This window comes from Lethenteron reissneri, chromosome 34 (genome assembly GCF_015708825.2).
Source record: "Lethenteron reissneri isolate LAM-NWPU_2019-01 chromosome 34, ASM1570882v1, whole genome shotgun sequence".
NCBI classification, from domain to species: Eukaryota; Metazoa; Chordata; class Hyperoartia; order Petromyzontiformes; family Petromyzontidae; genus Lethenteron; species Lethenteron reissneri.
In genome coordinates, this window is record NC_083812.1 from 10,829,159 (window position 1) to 10,851,371 (window position 22,213).

A 22,213-nucleotide genomic window follows, 5' to 3' on the forward strand; every position below is an offset into this window, starting at 1 on the left:
CGAGCCCACCATAAACAAGATTCCCTATTCAGAGAGCTCAGGGGGTCAAAAGGTTAAACAACCACCGGTGAACCGTGAACGACCTCGCACATAAGAGGCACCGGCACAGCCGATTCAAAGCATTCGGTGTGAACAGCCACACTCAAAAACACCATCTTCAAAAGGTGGCCACCTCAATCACTCCAGGAACACAGGTGCCGAGATACACAAAACAGTGCCGACTCACACGCCACGATCTCGGGTGCGAGTGACGTTAACCCATCCCCTCTGGGAACCCATAAGCATGCTTAGGAGCAAAGGTTATGGAACACGGTTTTCTGTTTGCAAACCCAGGCCCACAGAAAGGAGTTGGACTGGGTTTGTGGAACCAAAGTGTGTGACAATATATCAACACGGCGTCGCTGTTATCGAAGTAATGAACTGCTCTTATGCTTATCTCGACTAAGATCAAGGCTCACCTCTGTCCCTACGTGTGCGAAGGGACGAGAGGTTTTTTTTTTCTGGTGGCGCTCTATGACATCATCACCAACGTCACTGTGGGTGGAGCTTGAAGGGGATTTCCCGTCTTCACGAGACGGGCCGCCATTTTTAAACGGACCAGAGTGATAAACCATTGAGACAGCAGTCGATTACAGTCGAGTCGATTAACTGACTTAATTAACGGATTTCCTAGCGCTACTAATGTCCTCTGCTGAATTAGTATGTAAAAAAAACTTGCTCTGCTGGAATTCGATTGAGTGTTAGCAGGGCTACGCCTATAATAATTTAAGAGGAAGGTTATAAAATCAGCACAAATTACTCAGAATAATGATAAACACATTGAACACAGAAGCATGGACACTGCCGAAGAAAGTGGAACAAAGGCTGAAAAAGCGCACGTAGAAACAAGGAGAGATGGGCGTTTCTAATCACACCAAGAGATGGGGAGAGGGGCACATGGACCAAGGAGGACATACAAATTAGTGACATCGTGTTTGTTAAGCAATGCAGGGAGGTTTGGGCGGTCAATGGGTGAGACGAGTGATAGAACAGGAGTTAAAGGAGAGAAACATGCTCACAAAGTGGATAGCCACCAATTAAACGGATCAATGAGAGGAGCTCATCCGCAAGAGCAAGAATGGATCGTGGCATCGTTGGACCATGAAGGTTGTGCAACAGCGGATAGACAAGGGATCATGATAACAATAAATGATCGAGTGTTGTGATCAGGAAGAGGAGGTTGTGACGAGTGGAACATACGTGCTTGATAGAGCCGAACAGGTCACCGGGGACATGCATTGGAGTGCCAACCAGAGGTCAGTGATGGAGGGAGATGGTGGGTTCCTCTGTAATAACAGACCTTGACGGTCAGATGTTAACAGTGCAAAAATAATCAGATCTGTCAGAAAGAAGACGGCGGGAGGAGTGATGACAAGACGTGGAGGCATTGGTTGAATTGGCCTTGATGGTCTTTTGACTGTAAACATGTTCACAATTGGAACCGTCGGTTTACAGCAGCAGCGGGGAACGGCCCACTTTCGCAAAAGATGTCACAAGGGTCTTTATAATTCACTCATTATTATCCGCAAATATTACTGGGCAGCCGTGATAATTTAATTGTCAAGGCTCTGGTCTCCAAACTTGGCTCGGCGTCCATGGCCGCGAACTGCGCAGCGATGCAGACCTGCTTCAATAAAAACTCGACGGGACCTTCACCGCGCACAACGGCAGGCAGGGACGCTACACTTGTGGGACATCTACTTGGGCTCCACTGCAGAAGACCAAGTGCCTTCCCCACTGGAGCCACCCAACCCAAGCGCCCGTCTATAAGGGGTAATGGTGATACCCCCCCCCCCCCCACCGCGTGTCTCTGCGCGACCGTGTGCTCACCGGCAAAAATCGAGGTTGCGACTGGAATTCGAGGAGACGCCACAGACGCCGCTGCCACACACGGAGTGTCAGAGCGGCTTCCATCACGAGGACGTGAATCGTACTTGTAAATCGTAAATGAAGAACGATTTACAGGAATGTGAACCGGAGCGATGCCCAGTCCGTGGAGTGCACAGAGAAACATAACCCCCGAGGACAAAAAGGTTGGAAGGCATCTTGAAAAGAGACTTAATAAAAAAAAACACACGTCCACGGGCAATAGTTTATTATGAGGAACCATTTTCAAAGCTTTGAATACATGTCATTAAATATTTAATTGTATCTGCTCTTGTTGCTAATTTATTTACAGATTGCCAATTACAATTACATTCAGAAATAAACTCACAAAGTAGAAAAGGGTTTTTAAAAACTTTATATTAAAACTAGATTCGAAGCTTTCGTGACTTAAAAAAATATTATTGCAGGTCATTGTTTATTTGTAAGTGGTCCTAAGAACCAACTCCTGATATCTTTATCACCCTGAATGTCCTAACTATTAATCACCTGTAAACACGCAGGGTTTCATTGGTTGGATGTAACTTTTCTATTATCACGAGGGGATGGAAGTTTAAATTATGGCGCTATTTTATGGTTTCCACTTTTAAAAAAAAATTCAGTGTCTCCTTCTTCAAGAAGAGCACTCGTCTCCATTGATAGCCCTGAGCCATTGGAGGAAATTCCACATTATCATGGAAGGGGCCAGGCTCTCCAACTAGGACCACTATTGACTTCCAACAAAGCGGTTCCACGTTTATAATCCCTCTGAGGATGATTGACCACGTCAACCGACGAATATTTTAGACTCGCAACCTTCCAAATGAGTCAGGCGTTTGAACCACTGCCTGACCCGACCCATGAGCAACACTCGAGACAAAGACCTACTTAGCACAGATTCGATGACTCCAAAAATCCCCAAAAACGCTCCCATCACACTCTGACATCACTCGCGAGAAAAGGGCACTGCATGTCTGCGCCAAAGCACGGACGAACATTCAAAAATGCATCCACAGCTAAATTTCAACAGATGATTAATAACGATAACAATGACTACTCTTAAATCGGAATTATGGTCAGAGCAGACTAAAGATAATTTGTGCCTCAATGTTCCTGACAGGTACAAATTTACTTCATCAGTCCCGTGCCAGAGGTGGTGAAAATGCCACATTACTATGGCAGGAACCAAATGAGCCATGCAAACTCACAAATTGAAGCACAATTTATGTAGTGTGGAATAGAGGCCCCCGAGGTAACCCTGGCCAGGATTTGAACTTGTGTGGTTATGCTCAAGATCCCTGCTACTTAACCAACTCGGTTGGGCGTCTAATCCCGGCTGGTGAATCATACGATTGCTCGAATGATCTGAACCCAAACTCCTCCACCTACAGATCCTCCGTCAGACAAACATCCCCGTATAGCCCGAGCAAACTGTTGTTCGCATGTGCTGCGAGCGAGCACATATGAAGGCCGGCACGGCACACGAGGGGGTGGGTGGCAAACAGCAGTGGCAATCTCTAGACTTGGCACTACGTACTCATTTAGGGTTGAGTCGACCGGTATTGCTCGTGAGCCGAACTCCGTGTCTCCAGGTTCGTAGCGCAGCACGTCAACCGCGAGACTTACCGGACCCTTCCTACATCAAATACCTGCCCACACACGTCGCCTCGTTTAATAAATAATTGGACTTCCAAGTGCGTTTCCATTTACCACTGCTATCATTTACAACGTAACTCTTTTGAGAGGTTATACAAAGTGCAGCATTGCATTTATCGTCATGTGCTTCACACACACTACACGCCGCTTCAACAGCAGCCAACTCGTTTGCGAAGGAATGTTGAAAATTAACTTTCACTTCATGGTCAAATTTCAAACTCTGGAAATTAAAACGAATCACTTTTCAGCTCAACTCTCCGGGGTCAATAAAATGAGTACCACTTTGTGGCAGGTCACCAGTGCATGTCCTGCAGCAAGAGACCCCCTCTCCCACCAGAGGGATGTGGGTTTTACACCACCGACTAAGGTGGTGTAAACAACTGAACCTGAGTCACTGGGATTGTAGTAATATCCACACCGCCGCTTATAACACACCCCCACACACTGTATATAGTACTAAAACTAAACTATTAAAACTTTTTATTTATTTTACAGGCAAGGCCCACTGCGCTATGTAGCCCTTTTTCAGAAGCAACCTGGCCACAAATGATAGCTCAACGAAGTGGCTTATCATTTGGATAATATATAGCAGCCAGATACTCTAAACGCGCGACTTTGATTCGAAATGCGGAGACATCCAGAGAAAAATCCACGCGACCACAGGCGACAAGGTTCGGATCAAACGCACGACCTCCTGCATACCAGGCGAGGGAGTTAACATCTCTCCCAGATGTTTTTTTAATTCTCAATCCCCTTATAAAGTGGGGTTTGTAAGATCGGTGTTGAAAATCGGTTTGTGGTCAAACGGGTCTTTTTTAAGGACGGTCAGCCTATCGCTCAACAACTTGCAGGGTTGTGGCAAACAAGCACACCGGGCTCCTCCTAGAAACAAAACGACATGCGTCTACGAGCGCAGCCTCGGATCGATCGCGGCGCCGAGCGGCGCGCGCGCGGCGCTCTCCGTCCCGAACCCGGCGACCCTTTGCTGGTTGCACCTCGCGCAAGGAGCTCCGCGAACCGCTCGGTTGCGCTAAACGCGCCCGCGACAAGATAACGGCCTCGCACTGTCTCACCTGGAAGGAGCGCGCATGTTCCTCCCCCGGCGTTAACTACACCGGTGTTGTCTATTTTTGTCGAGGCCCTTCTGTGGAAACGTCGGTAGGGAGCGTCTCTCCCGAGACGAGCGCTCCCCGGCGTTCCCCGACCCGTGACGTTCGCAACGCGCGCACCCGCCGACCAACAGCCATAGCCGCGCAATGTGGCGAGGCAACAGCTGTTGGCGAGCACCTATTAAGGCCAGAATGGCGCACAAGGGAGCGGCGTCACCGCAAACGCAATCGACGAATTTGTCTCCCCATTGCTATTGTTTGACACGCTGCACCGTGTACTCATTTAAGGCCGAGATTACCTAGGAGTAGCCTCACATTTTATTCGCAGCTGGGAAATTAACCCCAATAAACAGGGCTTCTAGGTATGTGCCATCCACTGTACTAACCACCACACAGCATAAACACGCGTGAACACAAATACACACATGCGCACACAGCCATTCCCGCTGAGCGCAAATCCACACGCAATACGCACGCTCGCTCACAAAGAACCTCCGTCGTGCCAACCGCAGCTGCCCTTGCCATGGGCCGAGTTGGACATCGTCCACTGGCTCTGGAAGCCCAGTGTAAAAACACACACAAAGCGTTTTTTTCTGCTCGAATGGGCAATTGAGCATTCCTCATTCCATGGGTGGTCCCTAAGCAGCGAATGTAAATTCCACACAACTATGGCAAGGACTCGTCTCTCGATAGAACTTCCAACCATTATATATATCATAGACCCCCCCCCCCACACACCCGAGGGGCTGAACTGTAATGGTGCGTTGTCCCGGAAGAGATCTGGGTTTGAATCCCATGTTTGCGCCCAAAATACGAACATTTAACTCGGTAGTTTTTTTTCTTTTTCATTCCGAATTGAAATTGCTCGTGGCGAGACGGCGCAACGCCAACAAAATCCCCTTCTAGAATTCCTACAGTCCGTCAGAGCATCCAGTCACGTCAGGGTATGGGCCCCCGAAAGATGAGATCATGGAAATAAATGCAGCGTCTCTTCTAATAAATAACTCTTCCCGCACTAGCGGGGCTTGCGGTACAGAACAGTTAGATCCCTTCATCAAAGATACACCACACACGCGTGTAGAACTTCCATCGCACCGTACGTAACCAACCGTGCCATCACCGAGCAATGCCATAGGTGCCGTCACGCCTCGCCATCGCTTCCTTCCTTCTGCCGGACCTCCCAACTGTCGCACAGTCAACGGTCCCACCTGATGACGGAGACTTGTGTTGCCTCCGAAACGTCGTGATCTTTATTTTATTTTTATTCATTTTGATGTTTTACCTACGTGACTTTACCGAAAAAAACCTAAGAATATGAATCCAAAGGCCAACCCGTTGGAGCCTCATTGCCAGCGTCAGGCTCAAGACGATTGAAACCGCGGGACCACCGGGCGTTTCGTTGGCGAGTCATTTCAATTGGGCGAGGGCACGCGCACGGGTTCGACTCTTCTTTGTGGCCCCCTTGCCGAGTGGGACGACACCGTCGACTCATGACGCTGCAGAATGCGCTTTAATCTCAGGTGAATGAGAGGGATTTAAAAACTCGCCGGTGCTGGCTCGGCACCAGAACAAGCGCATTAGCGGTTAACCCCTTTCTACCCCCCCCCCAAACCCCAACCACCCCCCCCCCCCCCCCTTCATAATGTGTGTATTACATTTGTTCGGCTAATTACTGTACATGCCACAAATGAACCACAACATCTCGCTCGCTGATCTCGTCAAGGAGCGTCAACCATCGTGCTAACTCGGGTAGTCATCCTCGCAGCAGCAGCAGTAGCGGCTTTTGGCTGCTGGCCATCGAACAAAAACGGCGGTCACCGCATCGCCCGGCGCGTTCAGGTGCGCTTCTGCGGCCGTCTGGAACGCTCTTCCTTCCGATATTAGGAAGCCACTGGAGCTATGCACTTTGAAATCGAGATTGAAAAACTAATTTCTTTAGAACTGATTTGTTCTGTTTAGTTTGTTGTCCTTCCCCCGCACCTTCGATTAGCACGGTTGGCTACGTACGGTGCGAAAAGAAGTTCAACACCGAACCCCTACAGGCCGCACGTGTCTACGTGTGCATCACAAACCTTCCCCTCGTGTCCCCCCACAGCCTCTCGTCCCACAATGCCACGTGCGACACATTCTGACGCACCGCGGATTCACGATTGCTTTGTCCCGGATTTATGCAATTCCCAGACCCCATCGTTCTCGGTTGCATGACCGCCAAACGCGAACTCAGGTCCAGTAGGCGTTGTGGTGCAGTAGAGGGCAGTGCCTGCAAAACCCACTCATGTTCTGCAATCCTCCTCTACCTTCACTAAACCCACACTGACCAGCGTGGTGAGGTATGGTCAATAAGCCTCACTGCCTGTACGGCGCTGCGGAATTCCTCGTCCAGCAGTGAATTGACGAACGGGCTGCACGTGTTTCCCGAGACCCTGTCGACATCGTAACAAAGAGATCGGATTGGAGTCGAGCACTCGGCACCAAGTGCTTGAACCATCCAGCATCTCAGGGGTGCTGTTCTCCCTGCTCTGTCACGGGCATGAGCATAAGACCCCTCCCCTCGGTCCCCACCCCCCCTCCTCCACTAACACCTCCCGTGCCACATAGCCCACCTCCCTCGGTCATATTCAGTGGAGCAGTAATGTCCTCGCCAAGTGATTTAACAAAGATAGCTCTCCTCTCTCTCGCTCGATCGCTCGCTCTCTCTCTCTCGTCATCCACTGTGCCCACTCACTCGCCGGACTTCACAGCACGCGGGCACTTTGGGTGCTGGCGAGTCGGTGCGAGTCGCGGGCGCTCCAAGCGCCGCAAGTATCACAATGATGACCGCGGTGGCTGTGAACGTAGCCGGAAGGAGGGAGGTGGGGGGGAGGAACAGTAATGTTGCATGCCACATTTTAACAATGCGCTCTCCAAATCCTGCAAACAAAAATGTAACGTGGTATGGCTGTGTGTGTGCGCTGAACTTCTTTCGCACCGTACGTAGCCAACCGTGCTAATCAGAGGTGCTGCTAAATCAACAGAACCAGGGCCGCTACCGCGTCGGAGTTGGCTAAGGCTCTCACGGTCGCATTGCACAGTTGCCCAGTGGGTGCTCGGGGCGTACCGCGTGTTGTTTGGCGGCGCGATGTCCGACGTTTCGCGCCGCGTGCTGGGAGCTTCACCGTCCACCAACAACACGCGGTACAACCAGGAAAAAACAACATCGGAGAGCCAGTACTGTACCTGCTCAAGTCTGTGTTGGAGCCCGGCGTTTATCGTGCAGCGAGAAGCTCTTGTGCAGAATTTGTGATGGTTCTAACCCAAGTGACCGGCGGATGGTACACAGCATTTCGACTTCATTGGAAGTCGCAAAAAAAACATGAAGTACAAAGCCGGCAGCTAGAACAATGCGTTCATGTGGCAACATTTTACTTGGCTTTCTCGATAGCTAACGCACGCGCGTAGGAGCCTTTAAAAAAGAAAAGTTGTTGGCAAAAGGTTCTGCCTCTTCTCATGCAAGGTCTGCTAAGTGCCGAGCAATTTTCAACATTCGCCTTTTTCCACAATATTACACTAATTGTGCAAACGGCTTTCATATCACGAGCCAAGAAATGTCCAATCAGAACTCGCAACGCAGTGCAGCACTGACACGTTTTAAGTAAGTGAAGTGGAAGCAGATCTCAGGGAACTACTTCCGAGGTGGTATCCACACTCAGCAGGCACTGCACTTTCCCCCAGACGCCCTGCCATAGCGATGCATGTCCGACGAGTGAAACCAACATTTTAATTTTGTGTTTCTGTCATTTATTATCTCGGAAGAATAAATAAAATCGAGTGATAACCAATAAATATTGACTTAAAGCTTTCGCGACTGCAGGAATTCACATTGTTTGGGTCTTTCGGCAAAGTCACGTAGAAGGGAAATAATAAAATAATATGATTCAGAAAATTTTCTTTGAACATATCTACGTGACTTTGCCGAAAGACCCAAAGAATATGATAACCAACATTAAATACGATCCTTTTTTGAATGATGCGTGACGTTATCGGTGACCACGCCTCGACTGTAAACTCGCTACTTTACTTGAGAACCCGGTGAAATGATGCCGTGATTTCAGGATACGTTGCCGGTCTCACTCGCTACATATCCATCAGTCGTGCCACTTGATCAACCGATCGGCGGCTGGAGTCGCACGGGCGCGAGACGGTCTCCCCAGGCGAGAGCGCCCCAGGGTTGGAGGCTTGTCGCTCCGTCTCCTCTTCATCTCGTAGCCAAGCCCACCAGCAAGGGTCGTCGGCGAGCAGACACGTGGGATTGACCTCAACACCTCGCGAGCGATGGAATCGGGGGGGGGGGGAGGGGGGCAACAGACCCAGCGCACGCCCCAGCACACCCCCCCCCCCCCCCTACCTACCTACCCCCAAACTCGCGCTCGCTGTGAAACAAGGCTGCCTCAGTCTTCCCCCAAGGCGGTGCTGGACAGCCTTCCAGATGTGTGGTGGTCGGTGTTGGTGGTGGTGGGGAGGAGGCGGGTGAGATGGGGGCGAAGTCCCCACTCTCCGTCAGAATCAGCCCTTGGCGAGTTCTACTCCCGGGTTCTGGAAATCAGCATGGACCAATCGGGCCCCCTCCCCCCTCCACTCCTCCTCCAGGGGCGACTCGCTCGCCGTGGTCCTCCCCCGTGCCGCCCCTGGCCGACCCCCTTTGTCTTCCCAATGCGATGCCTCAACACTTTGTCGACCCTCCCCCCTCTCCGCCGCCCCACCAAACGTTTGGTCGCCCCCCCCCAGCTCCGACCACGGCTATCCCGAACCCTCCTGGACACTTGCCGCCTGTTCTACCGTCGCTCGAAACGAACAACAATGACCCCGTTCCCTCGTCTCAGACCACCGTGACGACACCTCGCTAGCCATCAACTCGAAGACAACCGCGGCAACTTAACAGCAGTCGGCAGCACGCTTCACAACGTCCACCGTTTACAGCCTCCATGTCTCATCACCCGTCCCCCCCGCTCCCCATCTCCGCCAGTCCACAGCAAAAAGCTTCCCCTATACTTGGCAAGTTCGCGAGCACGCAGGTTTTTCACCGGTTCCGCCTTGCCTGCCACCGGGTGGCGCTGGGGGCAACCAGCCTACGGCTGGGCTGCCCGTGCTCGGCCCTGAACCACCACCACTCCTGTCGTGACCTCGACCTCAATTTCGGTCTTCACTCTGGTCCCGACAGCCACTGAGATCCACGCAGGGAGTCCCAGTTACTTCAGGTTTCCCGGTGTAGCTGTCGCAGAGGTCGCAAACGGGTTTTGATTCCTTACCCGTACCCGGCCGCACCAGGGTCGCAAATGGGTAGCCGTTCCCTACCCGTACCCGTACCCTACCCGAAATGAGTGACAAACGGTGACTCACCAGTGCCTCACGGCCTACCCGTACCCGTACCCGGCCGCACCAGGGTCGCAAACGGCTACCCGTACCCGTACCCGGCCGGGTACGGGTAGCCGGGTATCGGGTAGGGTACGGGTATCGGGTACCCGGTTGCGACCTATGAGCTGTCGGCTTTTAAGAGCAGAGTAAAGCTTGGCAGTTCTCGGTGTGATGTTGAGTCGACACTGCTCTCACCTTCGGTCCCTAGTGCCGCTGGCAGCCTCGCTCGCCTGCCATTGCGGGTACGTTGTCGGTGCCTCCAAGCCTTCTCTGTGCTCTGAGGTTTCCTTCTCGACACAGCCCCTGACCATCATCCCGAGCCAATGGCAGAGCAACCCTAACATCGCTGCAGTCCACCTGGCTGCCTAACTAATTGCTCAAATTCAAAGCTCTTAAGACAATCATTTGCTCGATTTGAATAGCGCACACAAATTGCGAGATGAGTCACCCCCCCCCCACCACCGTCAAACACGTGCAGGTCCCACCAATCGCGAGCCAGGCGGTACATGCACTTCAAGCCAATCCCAGGGACAGTCACGCACAATTTCCCTGCGCGCTCTTCACGGGACTCTCGAATCGATGGGCGGCTCCGGCTGTCACGCAACCCCCGGCGTCCGCATGGTGGAAAACCCACCGGCACTTTTGAGTACTGTACGTATGTTGAACTTCTTTCGCGCCGTACGGAGCCAACCTTGTTCATTGAACGTGCGTTCGTGGCGACTGCACCGCATCGCACACGCACCGCTCAAACCCAGATTCGAAACGAAACTTTTTTATTTTAACAGGTAAGGCCCTTTTTTTTCCAGAAGCGACCTGGCCACAATTGATAGCTCAACGAAGTGGCTTATCACCGTGTGGGGACATTTATAGCGGCCAAATACTCAAAACCGCGTGTTTCTAAATGCGGAGGAAAAAAACTGGAGGACCCGGAGAAAAATCCACGCGACCACGGGGAGAGAGAGACACCGCAAACTCCAAATACACAGCAGCAGGCGTCAGGGTTGGGATAGAACCCACGACTTCCTTGCATACCGGGCGAGGTAGTTAACATCTCGCCACTGCGGCGCCCGGGATATCATCGGTGCAGGCTCACGGCTCGGACCCCTGACAGAGCCTGGCTGCGTTTGAACTGAACATTAAAGTAGTCTAGTTGGGTGCAAGCTTGCAGGTTTAGGGTGTGCGATTTGCAAGCTGACAGTCGTGAGTTCACGGGGGTCGACTCGGCCTATCATCCCTCAGGGGGCAGATAAAATGAGTACTACTTTGTAGGAAGTCAACGTTGTGTGTTCTATTCGGGAGACTTGTTCCCGCCATGCGAGTGTGGAATTGTCACCACAGGCTCAGGACAGACGATGGAGAAGAGCACAACCCAACGCTGGTCTGGGAGGTGCGACACATTTTAACTGCGAGCACGACGCCTCTGAACTATACATTAGATAGGCTTGTTAATCTAATTGTATTTTAAAACGTAAGTGACTTACGAGTATGTTTTTTATTTATTTATCAACATTGGTTTACCGACTAACGTTCATAAGCGGGTGTTAACCAACTCGTAATACATATGACTAATACGCTGATGTCGATGTTTAATCATTTCAATACCAATAACAAACTGTAACTGTTCTCTGCAGTGACAAATGTGATGACGCAATTCGCTATCGTTGCGGTTCATCGCAGAGACAGCAAACAATTGAATATATTTGGCTAAGCTTTTAACATCGAGCACATTTTACACAGTGGGTGCGTTCTGCATCGCCATAAACTGCTTCCATCATCGCAATGGTTATATATTTTTTTTGCGCGGGCATTCTCCACCACGCAGAGAGAGCCCACGCCTTGCGGAGTAAGACAGTGCTGTGATCCGAGCCTGAGAGAATGGAATGCGAAACCGCACGGTCACGACAATAATTTACGTGCAGTCACCGGTGACTGCCACAAGGCCATCAAAGCTCGCTCCTCGCGAGAACCTGGAATTCGAACCCAGGGTTTCCGTGGGGCAAGTTATCTTTGTTTAACATGACACTTCGTAGACACGTGTGTATATACATCGCCGACGGACGCAACCTCTCCTGAAGCAAGGCAACATTCGGAAACGGTCTCCGAGTCGGAGGAGAGCAGCACAATCGCTCGAACGGACGCGTGGACTCCGAGCGGGACTCGTCAGCGGCATTCTCACCGGGACCTCCGCGCAGAAACGGAATTTACCCGAACGGTGCGAGCGCTGCGTGCGCAAAAAAGAACCCATCCACGTCCGCAGACGTTTCCCCGAAAGCTTTCTCGCGTTTCATTCGCCGTTTTATTTCCGTAGCCATTTCGCCACCGCTTTCTCTCTTGCGCTTCCTAATTTCACCCGTTCGAGAAGCCACGCTTCGCACGGGCAACGACCGAGTCACTAGCGCGCGGCACGTTGCTCGCACGAACGGTGCGTCTGGTGGCTTCACGAGACCGGAGAAGCAGGGAATTCGGCGGTGCTGGGCACAACCTGGGTTCAAATCCCCGGGCAACTCGCCCAGGATTGGAGCCCACGAGAGGGCACGTCGCGCCCGAGCGACTTTGACTGTCTCAATCTGGTGGCCGATGCCTGCGCTCATAAACCGATGGTGAAAATAATCTCCGGCATAGATATGCTTGTCGCACGCGGTCGAGGGGTTTCTTGGCGCAATGGAAACTGTGTTCGTTCTCGCTCTAGCCGCTGAACGTCATGGTTTGTTGTCCTTCCCCCCCCCCCCCCACGTGCCTCCTGTTAACACGACTGGCTACACACGGAGCGAAAGAAGTTCAACATACATACACACATGGTCGAGAATATGCTGCCTCGGCAGCCTCGCTCGTACCAGCTGTGGTCAGCAGACATTCTCTCCCTTCTCCATTACGTTTTTTCATACGCAGGTCAGCCAGGTCGCTCTTGCAAACGGGACTATCCGTTATCTCTTGAATTCTCACACGGTTAAACAACCATCACCGTTCTGTGGCCTCATCTCCGTGGATTCGTACCGCACACCTCCTCCTCCCCCTCCACACACCACCTCGAAATCAATCCCTCCCGTGCCCTAAGATACACAACGCCAACCCCCCCCCCCCCCCCCAAATGCGTTCACACTTAGACGCTGTCAGCGAGCACCGCTGAAGTCCGGCACGGCACGCCGCGCCACCATATGCACGTGCGCGCGCACCCTCACCATCCCCTTCACCCCTCGTCATACTCTTCACCGCACGGACACATTGACCGCATGCACAACCCCCGAGACAATCCCTTTAAACGAGCGGCATCAGCTGGGGGCAGGGGGGGGGGTGCTTGAAAAATTAGCTCAAACAAGGGGGAAGATCCGCGTGATATCCCGCGGCTCGATGCTCGTTACGGTTATCCTGCACGGAGGGCCAGGGGAGCGTGCGACCAAGGTGTACCGCACGGCGCGGCCCCGAGCAGCACTCCTCTGCCGTGCGTCTCGCCAAGCGCCATTCGGGCAGTGACGGCCCCCGGTGACCTCTCCGTCTGTCTGCTGGAGAAGAGAGGCTCTGCGTGGCTCTGGATGAATCGTCAACTCGAAACGGAGAAGCAATCTGACGGACTTTTATCTCTCTCCATCTTTGCCTTTTGTGTGCGAATGTGGAACGGAGTTGTCACCCGTGTTACTGTCGTCAGATTCTCGCAATCATCGTCGTCACTCGGCGAGAACACGTTGAGATGAAACTTGTTTTTTTGCAATAGGAGATCTGCGCCACACAAACGGGGACGGCGAGAACGCAGCTCACCGCTCGCCGCTGCCCGAATCGGGGCCATGGACCCCAGGGATCGCCCGTGGCACTCGTTGATGAACATCTCCGGCTAGTTGTCGGTGACTGTCGGGCCAAGTGGCAAGTGCCGTCGGTGGGCAAATTGTTACGACTGGCTCCCTCGTGCTGATGTTCACACATCGACGGCTTGCACAGTATTCATATTTAAGGCCGAGTCAATCTAGGGGACGCCCATAATAGGTTCAGATAGCACGAGCCACTGACGTTACCAATGTCTGAGATTCAATCCCGGATTTACCGAGTCTATAGTCCATTGCCAGAACCACTGCTCCCAACACTAACACAGGGAGATAAAGCTCTTCCATGTGGTGTTGCAGCCCATGGCACGTGCAGGGTCAGACTGCTGGGGCAAGTGCCGTGCGCGAGCAACTAGCATTGACAAACACAACACAAAGGAGGCAAGTACGCAGAGACAAACACACAAACACACTCACAAAGTAGGAAGACAGCCTGGTGAGAGAGAGAGCAGAATGCGCCATGGCCTCCCCGCTCACCTGTCACCTGTGCGGTGAAGAGAAACCCTCACCAAGCCACAGCAGCGAGCGGGGCCACTCACCCAGCGTAGTGCCCACACCCCGACCCACGTCCCTCTTCCTAAGCCCGGCGTCTGTGAGCGCGTGGGTGAGTAGGTGGGTCAGTGAGTGCGTGGGGTGAGTAGGTGGGTCAGTGAACGGTGAGTTGGTGGGTCAGTGAGTGTGTGGGTGAGTAGGTGGGTCAGTGAGCACATGGGGTGAATTGGTGGGTCAGTGAGCACGTGGGGTGAGTAGGTGGGTCAGTGAGCGGTGAGTTGGTGGTTCATTGAGCACTTGGGGTGAGTTGGTGGGTCAGTGAGTGCGTGGGTGAGTAGGTGGGTCAGTGAGCGCATGGGGTGAGTTGGTGGGTCAGTGAGCGCGTGGGGTGAGTAGGTGGGTCAGTGAGCGCGTGGGGTGAGTTGGTGGGTCAGTGAGCGCGTGGGGTGAGTAGGTGGGTCAGTGAGCGCGTGGGGTGAGTTGGTGGGTCAGTGAGCGCGTGGGGTGAGTTGGTGGGTCAGTGAGCGCGTGGGGTGAGTAGGTGGGTCAGTGAGCGCGTGGGGTGAGTAGGTGGGTGAGTGAGCACGTGGGGTGAGTTGGTGGGTCAGTGAGCGTGTGGGGTGAGTAGGTGGGTCAGTGAGTGTGTGGGTGAGTAGGTGGGTCAGTGAGCGGGTGGGGTGAGTAGGCGGGTCAGTGAGCGCGTGGGGTGAGTAGGTGGGTCAGTGAGTGGGTGGGGTGAGTAGGTGGGTCAGTGAGTGGGTGGGGTGAGTAGGTGGGTCAGTGAGCGCGTGGGGTGAGTTGGTGGGTCAGTGAGCGCGTGGGGTGAGTAGGTGGGTCAGTGAGCACGTGGAGTGAGTTGGTGGGTCAGTGAGCGCGTGGGGTGAGTTGGTGGGTCAGTGAGTGGGTGGGGTGAGTTGGTGGGTCAGTGAGCGCGTGGGGTGAGTTGGTGGGTCAGTGAGCACGTGGGGTGAGTTGGTGGGTCAGTGAGCGCGTGGGGTGAGTTGGTGGGTCAGTGAGTGGGTCGGGTGAGTAGGTGGGTCAGTGAGCACGTGGGGTGAGTTGGTGGGTCAGTGAGCACGTGGGGTGAGTAGGTGGGTCAGTGAGCACGTGGGGTGAGTTGGTGGGTCAGTGAGTGGGTGGGGTGAGTAGGTGGGTCAGTGAGCACGTGGGGTGAGTAGGTGGGTCAGTGAGCACGTGGGGTGAGTTGGTGGGTCAGTGAGTGGGTGGGGTGAGTTGGTGGGTCAGTGAGCACGTGGGTGAGTAGGTTGGTCAGTGAGCACGTGGGGTGAGTTGGTGGGTCAGTGAGCGCGTGGGGTGAGTAGGTGGGTCAGTGAGCGCGTGGGGTGAGTAGGTGGGTCAGTGAGCACGTGGGGTGAGTAGGTGGGTCAGTGAGCGTGTGGGGTGAGTAGGTGGGTCAGTGAGCGCGTGGGGTGAGTAGGTGGGTCAGTGAGCACGTGGGGTGAGTAGGTGGGTCAGTGAGCGCGTGGGGTGAGTAGGTTGGTCAGTGAGCACGTGGGGTGAGTTGGTGGGTCAGTGAGCGCGTGGGGTGAGTAGGTGGGTCAGTGAGCGCGTGGGGTGAGTAGGTGGGTCAGTGAGCACGTGGGGTGAGTAGGTGGGTCAGTGAGCGCGTGGGGTGAGTAGGTGGGTCAGTGAGCGCGTGGGGTGAGTAGGTGGGTCAGTGAGCACGTGGGGTGAGTAGGTGGGTCAGTGAGCGTGTGGGGTGAGTAGGTGGGTCAGTGAGCGCGTGGGGTGAGTAGGTGGGTCAATGAGCGCGTGGGGTGAGTAGGTGGGTCAGTGAGCGCGTGGGGTGAGTAGGTGGGTCAGTGAGCGCGTGGGGTGAGTAGGTGGGTCAGTGAGCGCGTGGGGTGAGTAGGTGGGTCAGTGAGCGTGTGGGGTGAGTAGGTGGGTCAGTGAGCACGTGGGGTGAGTAGGTGGGTCAGTGAGCGTGTGGGGTGAGTAGGTGGGTCAGTGAGCGCGTGGGGTGAGTAGGTGGGTCAGTGAGCGCGTGGGGTGAGTAGGTGGGTCAGTGAGCACGTGGGGTGAGTAGGTGGGTCAGTGAGCACGTGGGGTGAGTAGGTGGGTCAATGAGCACGTGGGGTGAGTAGGTGGGTCAGTGAGCACGTGGGGTGAGTAGGTGGGTCAGTGAGCACGTGGGGTGAGTAGGTGGGTTAGTGAGCGCGTGGGGTGAGTTGGTGGGTCAGTGAGCGCGTGGGGTGAGTAGGTGGGTCAGTGAGCACGTGGGGTGAGTAGGTGGGTCAGTGAGCGCGTGGGGTGAGTAGGTGGGTCAGTGAGCACGTGGGGTGAGTAGGTGGGTCAGTGAGCACGTGGGGTGAGTAGGTGGGTCAGTGAGCACGTGGGGTGAGTAGGTGGGTCAGTGAGCGCGTGGGGTGAGTAGGTGGGTCAGTGAGCACGTGGGGTGAGTAGGTGGGTCAGTGAGCACGTGGGGTGAGTAGGTGGGTCAGTGAGCACGTGGGGTGAGTAGGTGGGTCAGTGAGCACGTGGGGTGAGTAGGTGGGTCAGTGAGAACGTGGGGTGAGTAGGTGGGTCAGTGAGCGCGTGGGGTGAGTTGGTGGGTCAGTGAGCGCGTGGGGTGAGTAGGTGGGTCAGTGAGCACGTGGGGTGAGTAGGTGGGTCAGTGAGCGCGTGGGGTGAGTAGGTGGGTCAGTGAGCGCGTGGGGTGAGTAGGTGGGTCAGTGAGCACGTGGGGTGAGTAGGTGGGTCAGTGAGTGCGTGGGGTGAGTTGGTGGGTCAGTGAGCGGGTGGGGTGAGTTGGTGGGTCAGTGAGCGGGTGGGGTGAGTTGGTGGGTCAGTGAGCACGTGGGGTGAGTTGGTGGGTCAGTGAGCGCGTGGGGTGAGTTGGTGGGTCAGTGAGCGCGTGGGGTGAGTTGGTGGGTCAGTGAGCGCGTGGGGTGAGTAGGTGGGTCAGTGAGCGCGTGGGGTGAGTAGGTTGGTCAGTGAGCGCGTGGGGTGAGTTGGTGGGTCAGTGAGCGCGTGGGGTGAGTTGGTGGGTCAGTGAGCGCGTGGGGTGAGTAGGTGGGTCAGTGAGCGCGTGGGGTGAGTAGGTGGGTCAGTGAGCGCGTGGGGTGAGTAGGTGGGACAGTGAGCGCGTGGGGTGAGTAGGTGGGTCAGTGAGCGCGTGGGGTGAGTTGGTGGGTCAGTGAGCGCGTGGGGTGAGTTGGTGGGTCAGTGAGCACGTGGGGTGAGTTGGTGGGTCAGTGAGCGCGTGGGGTGAGTTGGTGGGTCAGTGAGCGCGTGGGGTGAGTAGGTGGGTCAGTGAGCACGTGGGGTGAGTTGGTGGGTCAGTGAGCGCGTGGGGTGAGTTGGTGGGTCAGTGAGCACGTGGGGTGAGTTGGTGGGTCAGTGAGCGCGTGGGGTGAGTTGGTGGGTCAGTGAGCTCGTGGGGTGAGTTGGGGGGTCAGTGAGCACGTGGGGTGAGTTGGTGGGTCAGTGAGCGCGTGGGGTGAGTTGGTGGATCAGTGAGCGCGTGGGGTGAGTTGGTGGGTCAGTGAGCGCGTGGGGTGAGTTGGTGGGTCAGTGAGCGCATGGGGTGAGTTGGTGGGTCAGTGAGCGCGTGGGGTGAGTTGGGGGGTCAGTGAGCACGTGGGGTGAGTAGGTGGGTCAGTGAGCGCGTGGGGTGAGTTGGGGGGTCAGTGAGCACGTGGGGTGAGTTGGTGGGTCAGTGAGCGCGTGGGGTGAGTTGGTAGGTCAGTGAGCGCGTGGGGTGAGTAGGTGGGTCAGTGAGCGCGTGGGGTGAGTAGGTGGGTCAGTGAGCGCGTGGGTTGAGTTGGTGGGTCAGTGAGCACGTGGGTGAGTTGGTGGGTCAGTGAGCGCGTGGGGTGAGTAGGTGGGTCAGTGAGCGCGTGGGGTGAGTTGGTGGGTCAGTGAGCACGTGGGTGAGTTGGTGGGTCAGTGAGCGCGTGGGGTGAGTAGGTGGGTCAGTGAGCACGTGGGGTGAGTAGGTGGGTCAGTGAGCGGTGAGTAGGTGGGTCAGTGAGCGCGTGGGGTGAGTAGGTGGGCCAGTGAGCGCGTGGGTGAATGACAGGGAGCGAGTGAGTTTGATGAGTGAGTGCACGCGCGTGTGGGCGAGCACGGTACCTGCTTTGCAGGGGTCCTTGTAGTCCACCTCCTCCGCCGCCGCGTCCTGCTCAGCAACGCCGCCGACGATGTTGCTGAAACTGCTGCTCGGTGGAAACTTGGCAAAGTCCGTGCGGGCGAGGCGAGGCAGCAGCAGGAGCAGCAGTCCCGTCACGGGCAGCCGGGGCCCGGCCATGCTGTCCTGGCTAGGCTAGCGTGTTGCTGTACGGGCTGGGCTGTGCGGGGAGGGGGGGCCGGCTTCGTGGAGCGGGGAGAGCGCCGGGCTGGCCGCTGGGGTGCTGCTGCTGCGTCTGCGGAGTGAGGGGGGTGCGCGGGGCAGCAGGGAGCAGGCGATGATGAGTGGGGCTGGAGCGGAGAGCAGTGGTGGTGAGCGGCAGCGAGCGAGCAAGTGCCGCGTGTTCGGAGTGGGGGGGGCGGGTCGTGGGTCGCTGGTAGAGGCGGGGGTGTGTGTGTGTGGGGGGGGGGGGTGCTTTGTGGGGGAGCGATTTGCCCTGGTGCCGGTGTGACCGTGGAACGCATGATTGCCCAAAATGCAGGGTTCGATTGAACGGGGTGGCCACAAATCATTTCGCTCAGAGGCTTTGCTCCGTCGATTTGTTAAATAAAATAAATGCGAGTGCTTCTTGTCCACGCTGGCATCACTCGTGCACCCCAAGGTGGTAAATTCGTAACGTGCATGATTCATGCATTGCGAGAAGAAGCGCTCTTTCTATTTGTGCAAACCTTTGAGTGAGCAGGGACGCTGCTGCCGCGGCGCAATGGTTTTGCAGGCTGGACATGCGACCAGGAGGTCACCGGTTTGATTGTTCCGACGCGGCAATGAGAATGGGAACAGCACAGTCGAATGACAGGTCACGTGTGGTGGGGTAAGGTGTGGGATTACTCCCACATCTTCCAAGACGCCTGGCCAACTTGGAAGAGTAGGCGAAAAACCTTCGAGAGCAGTGGTTCCAAACCTTTCTGGCTCCGCGGACCAATGTCAACCTTCAAACAACATTCGTGGACCGCCGTTCAGTGAATCAGGTCGGATCTTCACCGGTTTCTGCACGGACCACTTGCCATGGCCGTGAGGACCAGCAGTGAACCAGTGCTCCAGCACGATGTCTGGTGCTAGGGGAGGCCATGTCCCCCAGCAGTGGCCAAGAGCTAGACATTGCATGGCTGCGCCTATACAGTTGTAACGTCATACCAATGTGGTGTCAATGAGTAAAGCCGTGCTGTTTTTGTATCGCCGTGTGATTTCATGTTGCACCAGGTATAGGCTTGCCATTAGCACCATCGCCCTGCAAGCCTGTAACAAGCAATGCAGTAACATTCTGACCCGCGCCTACTGGACAGTTGTGGAAAAAGAGCTTTATAGCTCATCGGATTTCTCCAGTATGAATAAATAAATATGCTTATAATTTAAATCCCCTCCTGCAACATCACAAAGTGTGTTCAAGGTGAAATGAGCATTGAGCGGAGCTCACCTCTGCCACTGTTGTAAATTCCACATTCCCATGGCAAGGACCAGTCACTCCATGACGGAGTCTCAACTTCATTACTCAGGACCTCCCCTGCGTTCGGTGACGATCGCCATCAGCGGCTTTTGGCGAAGCCATGGAACAAAGACGGTCGCTGGATCGCGCCCTTTCAGATGCGCTGCTGCGGCCGTCTGGAACGCTCTTCCTTCCGACATTAGTAAGCCACTGGAGCTACGCCCTTGTCAATCTAGATTGAAAACGAATTTCTTGAGAACCGCTTGCTGTGTTTAGTTTAATGTCCCTCCACCGCACATCCGATTAGCATGGTATAAAAGAAGTTCAATATATGCCAGACGCGTGCTCGGTGCAGGGTGACTTCGCTGCATTTGCACGTGAACACGTGGGTACCGCTGCTGTTGATAAGCACCGCCTCTATGGGACAACCTCCACTGACCCCACAAAACAGTACTCGATTTACCTTTCCCCGGAGAAACGATGTGCTCAGTAAACCGTCCCGACCAGAGATTCAACCTCGCACCCTTATGACCATGAGTGTGGTGCTCTGACCTCAGCGCCACCCTGCTCGACTTTATTATGCAACGCATTATCTTCATAAAAATAATAATAAGCAGAAGAATGCTCACTGCAACATCACAAGAGGATTTTCTTCTTAGACCCGGGTAATTTATTTGTCAGAGGCTGTGGTGGTGGTGGTGGATGGAGGGGGTGGTGGTCTGATGAATGGGGTAGGCGGCGCTTTTGGCCGCAGCCACTTGGGCAGGCATTGAGCTACGGGACACGTGATGCCAGAGACTTGGCAATTCCACGGCTGGGACGACGCCGAGAGCCACAAACGCGGCGCCGTGCCAGCCCCAACAACGCTCGCCACCTCTTGCGGGAGAGTCCATCGGAGTTGCCCCGACCCACCGTTCCACGGGTCGCGATTGTGCGCACAATGACAGCGCTGCTCGCAGCGGGGGTTGTCGCAGTGGTGTAGCTGTGGTGGTTGGTGGTGGTTGTTGGTGGTTGTTGTTTGGTGGTTTGTGGTGGTTGGTGGTGGTTGGTGGTGGTGGTTGGTGGTGGTGGTTGGTGGTGGTTGGTGATGGTTGTTGGTGGTAGTTGGTGGTTGGTGGTGGTGGTTGGTGGTGGTTGGTGGTGGTGGTTGGTGGTGGTTGGTGGTGGTAGTTGGTGGTGGTGGTGGTTGGTGGTGGTAGTTGGTGGTGGTAGTTGGTGGTGGTGGTGGTTGGTGGTGGTGGTGGTTACGATGCTTCGTTCGCACGCTGCACTCGCAACCCAGAGGTCGCCGGTTCTATTCCATCTCTCGGTGCAGCCGTTGATCAAACAGCACGGCACGTTTCTCAAATGCCTCCCACCACTACCACCGCCTCTCTCCGCCCAGAAGTTAGTCTACGATGGGTAAGTCGGGTGTGCATAACGCAGGTTTTATTTTGGGTTAGATCGCGTAAATATATAAATGTGTCTTTAAACCCGCCACCACCCGACACAGCCAACTAGTAAGATTTGTCACGTAAACAGAACGTGCCAATTCGTTACTAGTACAGCACACCCGTGTGATGGAGAGCAAAGCCACAACATTTACAATCTGAGTACGACGTTTCGCCAGTAATTACAACTGGCTTCATCAGGCGACAGCCAGATTTGTGGAGAAATCCTCCTGCTTCTGTGACAATCCTAATTGGCTTTGTCGGGTGGTGGCGGGATTAACGAAACATTGATATATTTACGTGATCTAACCCCAAAATAAAACCTCTATTATGAATGATATTGGTCTTCCGACGCATCTGCTCATCGCGGAAGAGGAGGCCGAATAGCCCGCTCCAAAGTTCGCTCTCCGTGGAGGCCTCGCGGCCCGTAGCGCCGTGAGCAAAGCAGTTGCAGGGCCGCTCCTTTACCTTGACCACTCACAACTGCCAGCGAGTGGTCGAGTGGTCGGTCCGCGAGTCGTCTGCAGGGAAACTAAAGCACGCCACCGCTGCGCCGTGCACACGCGCGCGCTAGTGTTGCCATGAGAACGGTCATCATCCTCCAGCGCTCACATGTACCGGTGACCCCTGAACGAGTCATGGGAATTCCACATTGCTATGATGGGAGCAACCTCGCCACAGGATGTCCACTGGTGACGCATCACACACATGCGTGTGTGATGTGTGTGTGCGTTTTGTGCGTTTGTGATGCGTGTGTGAGATGTGTGTGTGTGCGTGTGTGATGCGTGTGTGAGATGTGTGTGAGTGTGCGTTTTGTGCGTGATGCGTGTGTGAGATGTGTGTGTGTG

General features: G+C 54.8%; 1 protein-coding gene across 1 annotated transcript in view; it reads right to left on the reverse strand.

The window, feature by feature from the left end:
• The window catches only part of LOC133350659 (bone morphogenetic protein 1-like), a 162,558-nt gene that overhangs the window by 136,271 nt on the left and 4,074 nt on the right, over window positions 1–22,213 (reverse strand). The window contains exon 2 of the mRNA XM_061565261.1: window positions 18,458–18,747. Within this exon, the coding sequence (XP_061421245.1) occupies window positions 18,458–18,632 (175 nt within the window). The 5' untranslated portion in view covers window positions 18,633–18,747. The remainder of the gene's footprint in view (window positions 1–18,457; window positions 18,748–22,213) is intronic.